At 38.3% G+C, this 17964-nt stretch overlaps 1 protein-coding gene across 1 annotated transcript in view; it reads left to right on the top strand.

Moving 5' to 3' along the window:
• The window catches only part of SARNP (SAP domain containing ribonucleoprotein), a 38102-nt gene extending 24399 nt beyond the window's left edge, over positions 1 to 13703 (top strand). The window contains exons 10-11 of the mRNA XM_074270085.1: positions 11102 to 11191; positions 13390 to 13703. Coding sequence (XP_074126186.1) covers positions 11102 to 11191; positions 13390 to 13431 — 132 coding nt within the window. The 3' untranslated portion in view covers positions 13432 to 13703. The remainder of the gene's footprint in view (positions 1 to 11101; positions 11192 to 13389) is intronic.
• The last annotated feature ends 4261 nt before the right edge of the window (positions 13704 to 17964 follow it).

Raw genomic sequence — 17964 nt, forward strand, 5'->3', positions numbered from 1 at the left:
TTATGATTTGGTATAATGTGAAAAAAAAAATCAAGCTTAAATAGAAAATAAGTCCATGAAAAACTTAAGGAGAAAGGGTGACAGATGTATAGGTTATGCCTCTTATCACTCCCATTTCCCTCTGCCCAGTGTTGTACACTTTAACTAAAAAATGTGGAAAATTGCTTTTAATCCCCATTCTCCTATCCTCCCATATTCTTTCTACCAAAATTTCAGAAAAATACTCATTATGTGCAATTTGAATCTAGGTGGTTGATCATGCCTTTCTCTCTATATGCCCTGATTTTTTTCTTGGTCTCTGGTCTCTGTTCTTTGATGATTTCCTCACCTAACTACTTTGGTGAAGAGTGTTCTCCAGCTCTGTTTAAGCTCCAGCACAGGTGTGCTCTTCATAGCCAGCTGTGATCCTTTTCCTGTCTGTTCATCCACATCCCTGCAGGGGAGATCCTGTTTGTAGGAAGTGTAAAGTTTAATGGGAGGCCTGGGTATAACTTACATAGCTCCCACCAGGGCTTCTGTAGGAAAATCTGTGGTGTCTGTGTGAGTTTCCCAGGACATAGCCTGTTGAGCCAGAAAGTAGCCATTTAAAAGACTGGTAAGCCAGAGAGTGACCCTCTTTGTTCTATGCAGAAATTTAGTGTTGATCTACAACTTGTTTAAGCCTTTTAGAGAACATTTGATCCTAGGAACTAATGAATAAAGACCCAGCTATCCTTAATCTCATAATTAAAGCTGAATTTTTTGTTATCTCTTTAATTCTAGTATATTTTAGGTGAAGCATTGTATTCCTTGTAGTTAGTTCTGTTGGCTTTTTTGACAGTTTTGGTCTCAAACTTATACTTAAAGATAACAGCTCCCTAGCTGGAGTTAAGAAGATATGTGGGTAAGAAGTGTCTCAAGTGTGAACCCTTCTTTTTATTACTTTTCATTGTCCCTTCAGTCATGGAAAGTACTTTTTTGGACAGAATAGAGATGGAAGGTGATGAGGGCAATATTGGGTTCTGGGTTGCCTGTATTCTTGAGCTTCATATCCCGTAAGAAGATGAGTCATTCATTCCCTTGTGGTCCTGAATTCTGGTTGATATTCACTCTTTCTTAATATCAAGAAGTTGATTCTAATCTCTCAGATGAAGAAGATGGCTGTCTGAGAATGTTAGAAGAGTGTCTAATAATGTAGTTGGGGAAAAATCCATTGCTTTTCTGGATTTCACCCTTTTCTTTATTGGCTCTGTGTGGTGGTTTATAGTCTGCCCCCATATACTTTGTTCTAACTAGGGAAGAGACTAAGGGATAAGCACATGTAGATGAATTTCAGAGACTGGGGGATGGGGATGACAGCCTTGTGTTTAAAGATTGGAGTATTTCAGAGAGCAAAACTGTCAGTTGATGTCATTTATTCTGAGAGTATGAAATTGGAAGCCCAGTTACCCTGGAGTGTTTCTTAACCTTTACCTCTGGGAAGTCAAGGCCATGTCATCATTAATCTCTTGTCACCTAACAGCCCCTGGGTTCTGCTTTTCATCTCATCATCCTTCATGTGGTAGTGATGTACAGGAAAGTGAATACAAGACTTGCTCTTTCCCCTTTTCTCTACATTCTCCTGGAAAAATGCAGTATGCCCTGGAATCTGCAGATATGTAAATATTCCTTGACATAGTGGAGTAAACTGTCAAAGTGTGTATTCAGGGTAGGTCATCTCTGATCACAATTTTTATCTTTCCATTCCTTCTGGACCAGTTGCAGCCTTAGAAGACTGACTGATGGTGAAGCATCCCTTCCATTCCCCATCAGCAGAGAGTATACTGTAGATGTAGAGAATGAGGCGTATATTTTCAGACATTGCTCATGTGTTGATTTGTTTTTGCTTAAATGTACTTGGTTATAAAAGAGGGTTCTTGGTAGAGTGGGAGTGGTGAAATGAGTTATTAAAAAAACATCAATAAACATGTTTTAAAGGTCCTAGAAAAAAATAGTGACATTGCTCAAGATTCCAATGAGTTTTCTGATAGACCAAGGATAGTTTCATTGGAGACAGATCCTTATATTAGGATCTCTAGGTATGTATGTATCTTCCTTACGGAAAAAAGTGAGGGGGTATTGACCAACTGGGCTTCTTGTACTAATTTGGGAGCAGTGGGTGGTTTACTTCTAATTGAAAGTGTTAAAATGAGTGTTCCTCTAATTTGAAACACAAGTAGTCTCTCTTTTATATTCTTAGGAAATTCTGAGTCCATATTCTCTCCTTCCTTGATGAGAGGTTTTGTCTGGCTTATTATGTGTTTTTCGTACAATGACCTGGATCTTCCTAGAATTTTATTCCACTTACAAGTTGTTTGGCTTTAGGAGCAAGGTGGGAGAAGAACCCAGCATGATCTTGGAAAAATCATTTTATTTTTCTGGGCTTGAGTTTCATATCCATTGAGGATGGTATGACTATGTAATCCCATAAGGTCCCTCCCATTCTAAAATGTAATTCTATGACTGCCAGTGATAGAACCACAGCTAACTCCTCTTGACAGAGTAAATGTGACTGAATCTAAAATGATATTTCTTGTTATCTTAGGTTAAAGGAGGAAAGATTAGAAAAATATCTTCCTTGAGATTCAAATTAAAAAACATTGAGATTAGCAGGTATAGTTCCAGAAGGAATGGCCAAGACTGGAACCCAGGCCCAGCGAGAGACAGTTTTTTTGATACCTCTGTCCAGAAAGGAACAGCTTCAGTTATGTTGGACTAGAGGAGCAATGGTACCCAGCTGCCATTGTTGCAGCCAACTATTGTTCAGCTTTTAAAAAGAAGCAGCCAGCTGCGGCCCTTAAGTTAGAATCTAATTCTGATTTCCCAGATGAGACTAATGCCAGACCACTCTGTGCACCATGGAAACCATTGCCAGAGCCCTCAATTTAACTTTTGTAGCCATGAAATGAGTTCCCCTGGTCCCTAGGACTGGGTAATGAGGAATTTTTAAATGATTCCCTTTCTGTTTGGAAAATGTTAGAGGAAAGCCAGAAGCAACTACATAACTTTGCAAGGGGATTTTGCATCCCATCTTCTAGCCTTCCCCTTCAGAATTTATGTGCCATTTTTCATAATATATATTTGCTTTGTCATCACTGTAAATCTCTTACCTGTTATTAATTGGAATTTTAATAATAAATAACATCTCTTATTCAATAATACTTTGCTATTTACAAAATGCTTCCCCTCCTCCCCCCAACCTTGTGAGGGTAGTACAAATATTATTGTCCCAGTTTTGAGGACACTGAAGCTTAGTGAGATTTCAATTTAGGAAAAGTCATATAATTAGCAAGTGTTAGAGATGAACTATTACCTGGGTCTTCTGACTCTCAATTCACTGTTTTTTTCAACCATTCTTTAAATTTATTTCTTTTGTTTGTACATCACTCATTTCCCTATTAAGGACTATTTTAAACAATATTGGTATCCTATTATCAAAGTTTTTTAAAAAGTGGTCAGTGACATTAACTCAGCTACAGTCATGTTATTAAATGATTTTACTTAGTTAAGTTCTGGAGAGTATGTTTAAAAGTGTTAATACATTTATTAAGACAAATAAAATGGAGACCTTAGGATTATATCCATAGATATGAATTGATTCAATCTTTTTCAATGTCATTCTAGATTGTCTAGTTCAGTAGTTCCAATTTATAACCACTTAATAAGTATTTACTGTGTATTATCAATAAGGCATTTGCTAGTGTTAAAAATCCAACATAAGTAGCTCTTGCCTTCAAAAAAACTAAGGCATACAACATAGAATATTAACCAATAGAGAGATCAAGAAGGGGTTCTTGTGGGAAGTGGTCCATGAAAGAGGATACAGATTCTAAGAAATTTTTGATAAAGAAGCAATACATTCTAAACATGGGCTTCACCCTGTGTAAAGGAGTGGAGGCAGGAAATGGAATGCTGAATTTGGGAAATGGCAAGTAGGCCACTCTGGATATAACATAAGACTTGTCCATGAAGGGGAATGGACTGGAAAGATATGCAAAAATCAAATTTTAAAGGGAAAAGAACCCACATGTGCAAAACATTTGTAGTAACTCTTTTTATAGTGGCAAGGAACTGGAAACTGAGTGAATGCCTATCAGTTGCGGAATAGCTAAATAAGTTATGATATATGAATATAGTGGAATATTATTGTTCTATAAGAAACAATCAGAAGGATGATTTCAGAAAGTCCTAGAGAGACTTAACATGAACTGATGCTAAATGACATGAGGAGAGAACCAAGAGAACATTGTACAAAGCAACAAGATTATGTGATGTGTACTTGGCTCTTTTGAGCAATTAGGTGATTCAGGCCAATGCCAATAGATTTGTGATAGAGAGAGCCATCTGCATCCAAAAAGAGGATTTTGGGGATTGAATGTAGATCACAACATAGTATTTTCACTTTTTTTTGTTGTTGTTGTTTGCCTTTTTTTTTTTTTTTTCTTTCTCACTTTTTTCCTTTTTGATCTGATTTTTCTTGTTTTATCATGATAAATGTAGAAATATGTTTAGAAGAATTAAAATCTTGGATTACTTGCAGTCTAGGAGAAGGGGATGGGGGGGTGGGAAAGAGAAAAATTTAGAATGCAAAATTTTGCAAGGGTGAATGTTGAAAGCTATCTTTGCATGTATTTTCAACACAAAAGGCTGTTATTTATTTATTTTTTTTTATCACCTTTTAAAGATCCTTAATTGCCTATTTGAGAATCTTTTACTTCCTGCTAGAAGCAGTAGGGAGGCCACTAAAAGTTTTGGGAATGATATGGTTAGATTTATATTTTAGTAATACTATTTTGGCAGGATGGGAAAGATGAATTGGAGTTTGAAAGAAACTGGAAGAGTCCAATTAGGGAGACCCTTGCATTAAGCTGGGAGATGATTAGGGCCTGCCTGAATTAGCTGTGACTCCCAGTATAAGTATTCATTGAGAAAATGCATGATGACAAAAAACTATTCTGAATTCAGTCATGCTTTTCAATGAATTTGAATGTGTTATTACATAGATGTATCTGTATAATATTTTAAGAATTAGTAACATGTTGTTTGGAAAAAATCTTCAGAAGGTGCATTTGCTTGAATTGAATTTTCTTGGAATGAAACAAAGTTTAAAATGACAGTACTTGCTGTCTGCTTAATGACCCTTGCAATAACTCTGAAATTTGAGACCCATGGGTTGGGAAGTGGTAATCTAGTTTAGTTCCCGAATTTTTCAGATGAAGGAAGCCCAGATAGTTCAAGTTGTCCAGGGTCATACAACTTAGCAGTGAGCAGAAAAACCACTTGGAAGTATTTTGACTTTTCCCGTTGTATTACAGCATTTATTTATTTATTTGGTCGTTTGCTTGTTTGTTTATAATTCATTTATTTCGTTTTGATTTTATCTATCTATCTATTTATTTATTTATTGGCGGCTTTCAGATATAGAAGGAAGGTAGCCCAGATTTTCAAGGACCTGGAAAGAGAAGGTGGATGGTATATATTTTTGTTGATTGGTAGAATGAACTCAATTTTTGTTGCATTCCTAGATTCTTGTTTTCTTTTTTGACCACTCTTTCAATTTTGTCTTTTGAGACCATTTTTCTTATATTTATTTCACTATTTGCTATAGAAAATGGTCATGGTTGAGATCTTATATAACATAGAAATAGTTTATGCTAATTGTAGTCTGTTTTTTATTTTGTGACTTTTATAGAATTATTGTATTGAAATTTTTTACATCATATTGGTAACCAGAGTCTGAGATTTGAATCATGAAGGGAAGGTTATAGGTCTTTCATTTGGTTTTCTACTCAACCCCTGCCTATACTTCATACTAGATGAATATTAAATTCATAGAGGAGACCAAGGTTGAATGCTGAAGAGTAGAGTGTCCTCCTTAACTGAAATCAAAAAAGACTTTCATCTTGAGTATCTCTTTGCTAAAAAGATGGATTATGATTTCACTTTTTGCTCCTTGCCAAGTCATCTCTACTAACTATACCAACTTGTTTTATACTTGATGACTCCTACTTCCTTTGGGCTTCCAAAATTGTTTATATTCATATTATTATTAATATTTGTAATCTTGTTCATGAAACTCATAAAATAGCCCGAGGAAGAGAAGTAGTAGATAGAAAATAACTTGGGTGCTCTATATTGCTTGAAGAGAATTATCCTTTCTGATAACCTCAGAGGCAATGTGTGTTTATTGGAGGGGAATGAGTTTTTGATTGGAAATAAAGTTGATTGTAACCTAGACTCAGCTACTTCTCTACACACATCTCTCCTCTCACCCTCCAAAGGGAATGCTCATAGAAAGAAGAGATCTGTTGTCAGTACTAGAACAGCATTTGATGGTGGGGATGGGGTATTGGGAATGCAGAATGGGTAAGGGAAGGGTTTGTAAATGGGTATGACACTAAGCCAGAGGGGTCAGTGCTGCCCACAGATGCACAACCCCATTTGTGCACTTGAGCATGGCCTGAGGGAGCAGTGGGCCTGATGAATGTAGAGAGAGCTGTGTTTTGATCGAGGTAATTTCCCTCAGATGGGTCCCGCCATCCCATGAATCAAAACCTGTCAGCAAGGAGCTAAAGATGGAGTGAAGTTTATTGTATGTCTGTCTCCATGCGACACCATCACGCTAGAAGGGTCAAGTGAGAAAGATCATTAGAACTGCCTTGATTTAGTGGGCCTGTTGTGCACTTTCCCTTCAGGGCAAGATGGAAAGAAGCTTTAGCCCAGGAACAGGGGACGCTGGAGGGGTAGGAATGGGAGGGCAGGAAAGCACAAAATAAATAAAACCCTCAGCATCCCTGGGGGTGAGAGGCTGAGCAGGAAACCATTTTCAAGGCAAAGTAGGCTCTGTGGTGGTAGTGGTGGTGTGTATGGAAGATTGGGAGATCGGGGGAGGGGTCTTATATTGTTCTCTGGAGCCCCTGGTGAATTTGGAGCAGATGCTCTGCCTGGGTCCCTAGTAGAGGCGAGGCACCAAAGTTCCAATTAAAAGGGAAGCTCATTGGAGGAGAGGGATTCCCTGAGAATTTATCTCCCTAGAGGATAAACATAATAATAGTAGTAACAACAATAATTATTAGTAGTAATAGTAGAAGGGGATGAGTAATGGTTGAAGAAGTAACCTTCTATGTGGTCTGCTTCCTTATTTTTCAACATTGATTGAAAAGGGCAATATCAGTAAACATCGTCCATCATTAAAATGGTTATTTCAGAAGACAATAAAGTGAACATTTTGTTGAGGTGGGTGGCAGAGCCTAAGGAATGGGAGTTTGCCCACACAGTATTGGCTTTGCCCACAGAAGTGGAAATCAGATATATATGAAATGACTGAGCTCTTGAGTTTCAGTTAGGGGTTAGAGAAGAGTATTTGTTTCTTTTCATTTTAAATGTCTGCTACTTTAATTCATAGGCTTGACAGTAGTGGCTCTGTATACATGACAGAGACTGAGCCATTATAATCAGTAATAGTGAATTGGTTTCTTCAGTGGCATTTCAGTAAGGTGTTGATATTGTCCCGTGCCTCCTGCCATTTAGCAAAAAGGTATGGTATTTACCCTTTTTGATTTCTTGTCCTGTTTGGAGGATTGTGACTTATTTTAAGCATTCAGCCTGCTTTCTTCTAGACTGAGAGACTTGAAGGTTTGTCAAAGCTACATTTAAGAAGGAGAACTTGAAATTTTCAGTCATGAGATTTTTTTCCTTCCTTCCCATTCTTAGGTGTTATGGGGCAGGCAGGGTGAGTAATATAGTATAAACTTTCCCCAGTAACTTGGATGATAAGGAATTTAATGGAATAAGGAATAATTTTTGTTGATAGAATAAGTGGAAATGAATTGCAGGAAGATAGATATAGGGAATTCTTTGGTTTAAGCCGAAAAAGAAGGGAGGAAACCATTGCTAAGTACTTGTTTTAGGAGGATACTAGAGAAAATATGCTTAATATAATGTTTTACACAGAATGTATAATGGTAATAGTTTATTGATAGGATCATAGATACAGAGTGGAAAAGGATCCCAGAGGTCATCTTGGCCAACCCATCATTTTATAACGTATCCAGAGGTGAAAATTGTTGGCCAAGGTTACACAATAAGTAGCAGACCTGGGATTTACAGTGATCTCTAATTCCAAATCTAGTGTACTCTTTCACTGACACATATATGAAATTACTTTCTAAGATCTAGATGGATAAAGTTGTAAGTCTTCATGCTGAATATTCCCCCTTTCATTATTGACTTCCTGCTTTAAATTAGCCTGACCTTTCTACTCCCACCCCCTATAATCAAATTCCTATCTTCTAATTTACTGATCTCATTTGGTTGCCTTAGATCAGTCAGTCAGTAAACAATTTTTATTAAGTGCTTTCGATGTACCAGGCACCATGGAAAACATGGTGGATACAAAAAAAGGTCTCAAGGAACTCACAATCTAGTGGGGAAAATAACAAGCAAATGTTCACAAACAAGCTATCTTCAGGAAAAATAGGAGATAGTTAAAAGAAGGCACTAGAATTAAAAGGGGTTGAGAGACTTCCTGTAGAAGATAGGATTTTAGTTGGAACTTGAAGCAAGGGAAGTCAGTATGGAGAGATGAGAAAGAATATTTCAGAAATGGAGTAGTCAGAGAAAATGCTTGAACTTTAGAGATGGAGTGTTTTGTTCAAGAAACAGCATGAGGCCAATGTCAGTGGGTTGAAGAGTACATTGGCAAGGAATAAGATATATAAGAAGGCTGAAAAGATTGGGGGTTGGAGTAGTAGGTCATATAGAATTTTTGAAGGCCAAATGGATGAATTTGTATTTGTTCCTGGAGTTGAGTAGGAAGGATAACCTGTGCTTTAGGAATATCACTTTAGTAGCTGAAGGGAGGATGGAGTGGAATGGGGAAAGAATTAAGGCAAATGGATTCACCAGTAGGCTGTTGTAGTAATACAGTCATGAATTGATGAGGACTGAACCAAAGTGATAGCAGTATCAGAGGAGATAAGATGGTCTATTCAAGAGATATTACAAAGATGAAATATACAGGCCTTGGCAACTAATTGGATATGGGGAAGGGTAAGAAATAGTGAGTAATTGAAGATGAAACCCAGGTTTCAAGCCTCTGAGGGGCTGAGAGGATGGTGTTGCCCTTGATAACATGCTATTCAAAGATCTATGACTATCTGTGTCCTTCCGTATGTGTACACTGAAGTCCCCCAGTATGGTTTAGATGGTATTTTCAAAGTTGCTATGGCCAAAAATTTCAACACCTTGTCTACCTGTTGATCCAAAACCTTAGGCTTTTTCCCAGAAATACATTCTGTTGCTTGGCTTCTAACCAAAATCTTTTCAGTATGATAGGACCTGGCACAGCCTGTGATTTCATATAGTGCTTTATAGTTCATAAAGCACACTACAAAAAAATAACCTAATTTAATCTACAAACAGACCTTTTGAAATAGGTATCCTCATTTTACAGATGAGGAAATTGAGGCTCAGAGAGGTTAAGTGAATGCTTGATGATGATGATTATGAAAATAAAGCAAGAAAACTATGCATGAAATGGAGTCTGCCCAATTAAAATGTTCTGATTATGAGTCGAGAGGTACGTATGAGTAGGAATTTCTTCAGACTTTTATAACTTTGGAAGGCAAGTGTAGTAGGATAGAAATTGACAAACTGCTCAGACCCTAGAAACTCAGGAGACTTGATGCCTAGAATCACATTCAGGAAGCTTGACTCAGTTTTAAATAGTTGAGCACAATGAGCATGCCAACTGCCCTCCTTATATCAGAGGAGGTTCCTAGGAATTTGGGAGCAAAAAGCAGTTCCTTAGAACCTTAGAAAAACTTCCCATATCTCTCTGAATCACTCACATGAGTTTGCTTTTCATCCTCTAGACATCTTGAGCTAGAGTAGGCTGACTGGGATACCTTCCTTAGAGCTGTAGCCTACCTGTGGCCAGGCTTCATGAGGAGGAGAATTAGCAATGCTTTCAAGAAATATAAACTCCTGGGGGCTGTAAAAAAAATCCAGCTCAGAAGCATTAAGCAGGAGCTCATTAAATAGTTTGCTTGAGTTCTTTCAGCCTGGCCTGGTGTTGGTTATCTTTATTACTGGTTGTAAATAAAGCCAAAGAAGTTGTCCTGTCCCATGGGGGCCTCCAAATTGGTGTGAAGCAAAGGGAGTGGGGGCAGACTTCTGTCTTGATGTGCTAAGGACCAGAACATCTTTTCTTGGAAAAACTAAAATAGTGTTCAGATATCTTTTCTCTAATTTTAGATATTTGTTGTTCTGAGACTGCTCTTTATAGGCTTTGACAGATTCCATTCTTCCTTAACATTATAAACACATTGAATTTTGAAGTCACAGAGGGAAAATTCATAAGACTTCCATCTCCAGTCTTGAAAGTTGTTGGAAGTGAACAACTTCAATCATTAAATTAATAACAGGAGAAGTGTGCTTGGTCCAGCTAATGGCAGCCAAAACATTCTTAGTTTGCAAGGCATACAACTGAACATGGGTTTTTTGGGTGCTTAGATAGCCTAAGAGACTCTAGTTGGGGCCTCAACTTTTTTTTTTTCTTTCTCCATAAGCCTTTTAGATATCCTCTTTATCCTCTTCACCTTGGCTTGTTAGTTGGGCCTGTTGACCATCTTGGTCTCCCCATTTAGATAATCTTTTATCCTTTGCAGGTGTGACTGTTCTCTGCCCTGAACTGCCTGAGAAATTTGAGTCAAATATTTTGAGTTAAAAGATTTGACTTTTGATTACTATCTATAATTGCTGCTGCTTGACTCAGTTTCTTTCAAGAGTGAAAAGTTCCAACTCCAATTTAATTTTTGCTGGTTCTGTGGACCATCCGTGTACATGCAGATGGCTCCAAGTGCTATAGCTTGCAGTTTTGTCATGGCCCCCTGCTTGGTGCCTGCTTTGCTAATTCTGTGTGATAATACCGTTCTAACCCTTAGCACTAACCTTGGAAGAGGTAGGGACATAAACAGTAACTAACCAATTATAATTTTACTCCCCATTTCTCCCCATTCACCCAGGGTTCTTGTTGTCAAGAACCATATTGTTTCACCCTTCACTTATTGTCCCCGAACAGAGTGAGGATGATGAGAAGCTGAAAAAGAGGAAGGAACGATTTGGAATTGTCACAAGTTCAGCTGGAACTGGAACCACAGAGGACACAGAGGTAAGAATATGACAAGGATAAATTTTTAGAAGGAAGCAGGGTAACTTCCCCAAAAATCTTCTGGTGCTTTTTGGAATAAAAATGTTCTGTTAGTTGCTTCACATTTCATTTTGAGATGAATATATATATATATATATATCTTGATCAGGGATAACTTTGAGTCACTTTTGCACTTACAAAGTGCCCCATCCAGCAGAGAGATGGACTCAAATAAATGAAGTCTTCACCCATATCACTTTTTTTTTTACATAAGCTTGTTTTGATATGGAAAAATGGCTATATGAATGAAATATCATCCCCGCTGTCTCCCTAATGCTGATATCTTAGACCTAATTCTTGCTTCTGGGAACTGATATTTTGACTGGTAATAATTCATAAGAAGACTAATCCAGTGTATAAACACACACACACACACACACACATATATATATATATATATATATATATATATATATATATATATATATTTTTTTTTTTTTTTTTTTTTTTTTTTTTTTTTTTTTTTTTGGCTGAGGCAATTTGGGTTAAGTGACTTGCCCAGACTCATACAGCTAGGACATGTTAAGTGTCTGAGACCAGACCAGACTTGAACTCAGGTCCTACTGACTTCAGGGCTGGTGCTCTATTCAGCTGCCCCAAACATATAAATTTAGAAAAGTACAGAATAACCTTTAATATAGCACACCTTTAGGATTATTGATAGCACTTTAAGAATCAGTAGATTGAGTGTTAAAGAAATGAGTATTCTACACCTTAGTTCTATTTAGTCTTCTTAGGTCTTACCTCTTTCCATCTGGCTTAAGAAGTGACTTCCTTTTGAGTGTTTAAAAAAACAAAATGCCCCTGAGGCAACTTAATAAAGTCATTTTTGGTAAAACAATGAAGTTGTTTATAATCTACTTCAGTTAGGAAAATTTAGGATTCTAGGAGTAGCTTCACAAAAAAAGGATCCAGTCCTTCACTCACATCTTTCTATATCCTACCTTTTCTGCGTGTGTGCATGTTTGGGGATGGAGTGGGGGAAGCGGAGTCTTCATTATTAGCTGCTTGTAAGTACTGAAGTGTTATATATTGTTGTTAATTGGCTACTGCAAGAATTTTTGGAAGTAGAATTTTTGTTTTCTTTATTTTGGCTTAAAGTTTTATTTAAGGTTTAATTAGTTTACATAATTTGTCCAGGAAAAAGTGTTAATCTAGGCTTGATCATTTGAAAGTTGGTGTCAAAATTCCCAAACTGATTAGGCTGTGAAGATGAAAGATTGTTATTTAGAAGTCAAGAAAGAAAGAGTTGCCTTTACAAAAGAGAGGGGAAGATTGTGTATGGGAAATAATTCTTGAGGCAGATTTTAGTTCACATGAATAAGAGGATTTTTTTATTTTTTTTTTTTGGGTGCCTAAGACTTGGATCAGTGATCCAGGTGGTAAAAGGGTAGGGCCTTGTATGCACTCAGTTTTTTGGATGAAGTCTAAATTTTACCTCCATGTGAATAGCATGGCATCTTCCCCCTATCCCTGACTGGGGGGGGGGGGGAAGGGGGAGAGAGAAGAGAAGAACTTCCCTATTTGCTGGGGAAGGGAGATGGCAGGGGTGAGGATGAAGGACTCTGCTATTTTGTGAGGTCATTCCCAGAACAAAAAGGTCTTTTTGCAGGTTTTGTGCTCTCTCCAGTCTCCCTCCCTTGAGAGATCCATGATTGGGGCTTCTGTTTCCCCTCCCTCTAGCTATTTATTCTGTTAGAAATGAAGATTTATATGCCTCTCTCTTGGATAGGCTTGGAGGCCTATCAAGGAGCTGCTGCTAGGGCTTGAATGCCTGGGAGGGCATCCCCCCTCACCTTCCCCTTGAATAGCACAGGGTTAACCCTTTGCCCTTTGAAATCCCCCAACCTCCCCATGCCTAGAAGGCTTTTCCAGTTATTTCAAGAGGCCATTGTTTCCAGACCTACAGTAAGATACTACCAAAGCTACTATGACCCTCCTTCCCACAGGAATCTTACTATTTTCTATCCCCTTGATTATTCCCCTCTGGGACTTGGGGAATCAAAGACTTGGCTGCCAAGTCCAAGCCTGGGCTATCACTTGGGCTTGGACCTTGTGACAATTCATGTGAGTTTAAGCTAAGGAAGCCAGGAGCTTAAGCTACTCTTCTCCATCTCCTAAATCCTCTGATTTTTCTCCTCTAATTTTTTTCTTCACAGGCAAAGAAGAGGAAAAGAGCAGAGCGATTTGGTATTGCCTGATGAGAAGTTTTTGCTGCCTTCTGCTGTTGATGATTCCCATCTCTGATTCTTTTCTTGGTCATTTACATAACCTACTTGTATACAGACAGGCACCTTCCTGGGCCTTGTCCCTTGATGAGGGGACATGCATCCCAGACACATACACAAACCCTCAGCAGCAGTTTTAGCTTTTTTGCAATTACAACTTCAAGGTGTTTTTTCTCCCCTGTTGTTTTTGTTTTGTTTTGTTTTTTAAATTCTGGTTGTTAATTAAAAAAAATTTAGAAAAGAAATTAATGTGTTTGATTGAATGGTTAGCACTTAGAAATGATCTGATGGAGGAAGGAGCTAATGTCCATGAGATACAATCTGAAAAACCACTTCTTTCCCAAGTCACTCTCTTATGTACTGTATGAAGGCTTAGATGGCTACTTGGTTCTTGACCCGAAGTTTGAGGGTTAGTAAGAGAGAGGTGAACAGTTGAGGCATTGGATTCCAAGGAGGTGATGCATAGTGGTATTTTTTAGTCTCTTTGCTGGAGCCCTGGAGGAAGAAGAGAGACTACCTACAGGGAGCTGGGCACAGATTACAGTCGGGGTGGGTACAGAGACTTCAATAGTAATAGAATTCAAGGGTGAAAAGATGGGATAGGTGCTTTAGGAATCTTGAGGCAAGTGAAGGGGCATAAGGAATCAGAGGAAACAAATTAGAGACTTAAGCTCTGTGCAAAGATCACTGTTGGTAATATAATGGGACTATAACTCAACTCCAACTTACCTGACCCTTAAGTCTAGTACTGCTTCTCTAGATTCAGTTCATCTATGACAAAATGATGTCATTGGAATTTTTTAGGGAAGATGTTCTCTTAGGTCTTACTGGAAACATTCCAATCTGTTGTGGGTATAGTTCTTGTCCTCTCCCCTACCTACCACCCTCAAAGAACTTTAAGCTAGGAGTTTGAGCCTGTGACTTCACAGATGTCTGACACATGTGTTATATTTCTATATGCTTTCCTTATGGTTACTTGAACTCCCATCCTAGATCTTCCTTTCCTAATTCGTAGGTTTTAGAAGCTCCCTAAGAGTAACCTATTCTTCTGTCTCTTAGAACTCCCATCTTAGATCTTCCTTCCCTAATTCTTAAGAGGTTTTAGAAGTTCCTAGAAACCTAATCCTCTATCTTTTAGATATCATACTTAGAAATTATCATTGGGACAAGATGACAACCTTGAAGAAAGGAAGAACATAGGGTTGATTATTTTTAGAATGGAGATGGAATGAGTTTTGGGCTTATCCTTGAGCACCTCTGTAACCTACACTTTTATTCCCCTAGAATTCAGGAGTAAGTGGTTTAGCTATTCCAGTCCCTAGGCCTTAGGGGCGGAGGAATTGGAGGCCTTGCCAAATGTGAGACTATCTTAGGTGTGAACAATCCTCTTTTTCAGTCATGGTAGAAAGTAAGGAATAGTGAGCTGCTAATGTCTAGCTGTGGACAGAATTGTTTTTGCCCTGGATTTGTGTAAATAATGAGGCTTAGATGAACTGCCTTTGGTGACTTTTTAATTCATGTCTAGATTCCAAATGTTAAAGTTGCTATATAAAGTGGATGCCTGTTCTAGTTAAGATTGGCTATTGGGTTGGTTTTGAAACAATGGATTTTAGTGGTGAAAGCTAATGTGAGAGAGACTAGAAATGTGATGGACTTACTGCTTTCTGATGGCCAGAGCTCCCCTCTTGGAGTAGGGTTGTTGTGGCCAAGGGAGCAGAGAGAAGGCGTGCCTCTGTTCTGTGAATGGCACCTAATTGATTTTTCCTCTCTGAGCCAGGGGCTGGTCGTGACTAATTTGAACTGAATAGCTGCAAGAGAGAAAACTGCAGGGAGCACAGTTGAGTGTGGGAAAAGCAGAGAAGGAGAAGAGGGTCAGGGTGAATGGGGGAGATTTGGGGCCACATAGTCTATTGCCAAGTCCTCCCTTGAAGGAGAAAGAACTAAACAGGTATTGGTCTGGATAAGGAAGTGAGGCTTTGGTATTACCAGAGGAATGATGGACAAAAAAGAGGAAGAAATTTAAGGATTTAGGAGGGGAAAAGTGTCTTTTTGGTGGTGCTGCATAGAACAGAGCACTAGAAGCAAATTAGCATTCGACCCTTCTTATACCTCTTCAAAAGCCTTTTGCCCCACAAAACAGCTAATATCTCAGGCTTAAGATGAGAAATGGGTAGAAAGAGAAACCACCAAATTGGGTTTTTCTTATTTAAATTTTCCTTGCTTCTTCCACTTTTGGCTTTAAAAACAATTTACCTTCTTTCCTGTCTTGAGACCTTCAAAGGACTCTTTTGAAGAAGAGCTTAAGTCATTTTAGTCCCCTCCCTCCATATAGATTGAACCCTTTATCAGCACTCATGTCAGGACTTCAAGGAAGCTGATACTCCTATTTTCATGACTTATTCTTCTGTAAGTTTACCTTGAAACTTAACCCATTCCTTTTTGCTGTCATCTTTTTTGTTTCTGTATCTAAATTTAGAATAGACAAGCAGGATCCTGCCCTCCAAAAACCCTTTGAAGACAAAGTAATTCTACCTGTGAAGTTTAATAAGCCATTGAAATTGTAGGAAAAAAGTATTTCTTTTAAGTTTTATGTTCAGTAATAGAAGTGGAATCCTACAAAAATTCTTATCTCTCCCTCATTACCATTTGGTCTCTTACTCCCCCCATTACTCCCTCAAACTGGGGAAGGGATTTTGGGGTCAGAACCTTGACTGTCCTGTCCAGCGAGATAGATACTCTTAAAGGGTTGGGACTCGGTGTGATCTCCTTTGATCCTATTTTCCCTAACCCAGATCAGTAGAAAGGTGGAGGACCTCGTATCTCCATGAAGAAAACTATCTTGACACCAAAAACATTTCCCAAATAAATCTCTAGTTTTTGCACATGGGCAGGAAGTTAGGTTTGGGCTCTGAAAGAAAGCAGAACCTGGGTTGTGGTTTTGTGGTGGTCTGACAACTCTGGGTTTTGTCCATTTGTTAAGGATTGTACCTCTAACCTAAAACCCTAGATTAGATAATTGAGGGGTAGTGGGTATGTGGAGCTTGGGGGCCCCAGGGCTGTGAAGGGAGTAAAGGGAAGAAAGTCAGTTAAACTTTTGACACTTCTCCAACTAAACAAACAAAACTTTACAATTGGAATGACCTTCCCCCTCTTTGTCCTCCCTCTTCCTCTCTACCTCCCTTCTTCCTACGTACTGATAGTGAATGTCAACTTTCCCATGTCTTCACTTCTTGGAAATAGTCCACAAAATCAAAAGGTTGTTTTTTTTTTTTTTTTTTGAATTGCCTTCTGAAATGTGAAAGGATAAGTTAGAGTTCAGTAAAGGTTGACTAAAACTTAGAAATGGTTTAAGAGGAGTTTCAAAGCCTGAGAATAATTGTAGTACAAGAAGGTAGGGCAGGAAGCCTTGGAAAAAAAGATGACATTGGGGAAATTTTAGTCTGGTGGAGTTGGTAAGGACTATCCCATCCTTTCCCTAGTTACTGAGTCCCAACCACAATGATCAATTCAATCTTTTTCACACTTTATCTTGAGCTCAATTATACTTTCCCCCTCCCAACTCTCATTTTCCAGCAATTTTCAGATTCATTTTGTTGGTTTTCATCTTAGTTCAGCAGTTACTTTTATTGTTGGTCAAGGACTTTGTGGTTCCTGTTTTGTCATGACAATCTTTTTTTCTTAAGTCACTTATGCTATCTGTCCTCCAGGTTAGTAGGCCTCATTTGGCAAAAGCCTTGGGAGGCACTAGATTCCCCAATCTCTCACACTTTGCTCAGTGAACTCAAGATTTGAGCCCACTTCAACTTCATTCTTCCTGGTGTACCAGGATTCAGATGGAGTCAGCTGGTCCAAACCCTCTTGACCTGTCTCCAAACCTGATAACATTATTTAGTAGTTATTAATGAAAGAGCCTTTTAAAACTGAAGGGAATTGGTTTCTATAGCTGTAAAGCTATATTTTTTGTGATTCTTTAGTTCCTTTCTCAGATAACATGGTGAAGGACAGAAGTTTTATGAGATATGTTGAATTCAAGGACCACTGGGAAAAGTAATGAACAGGGCAGAACTTCCTTGATTTTGAACAAAGCTTATTTGCCCTTGTTTGGAGCTCTTAATTTGAGACATGGAAGAACTGAAAGGAAAAGACTTTGACTGCTATAGAAGAAAGTAATTTTCCTCTTTCTAAGTTTCCAGTTAAAGAGAACTTGTGATGGTCAAAGTCATCTACTCCATTTGTCACAAGAGTCAATCCCTTTTGAGATCTAGCCTCTATTACTCCTGTAGTTCATCTGTACTCCTTGGGAATGCTCCTAGTACAGTCCTGTGGAGATTCTTGGTAGAGAGCCCTTGAATCTAAGGCCCAATCTCTTGGTTCTTATTATTTTTGTCTTCAAATCCCCTGAATTGTGCTCATAGTAGACATTTATTGATGTTTATTGATTTCCTTGCTTCAAAGAAGTTGTAGAACTCAGGAGCAGTGATGGAGATTAATAGAATTTTAACATGG

The sequence above is a fragment of the Sminthopsis crassicaudata genome, chromosome 5 (assembly GCF_048593235.1).
Source record: "Sminthopsis crassicaudata isolate SCR6 chromosome 5, ASM4859323v1, whole genome shotgun sequence".
NCBI classification, from domain to species: Eukaryota; Metazoa; Chordata; class Mammalia; order Dasyuromorphia; family Dasyuridae; genus Sminthopsis; species Sminthopsis crassicaudata.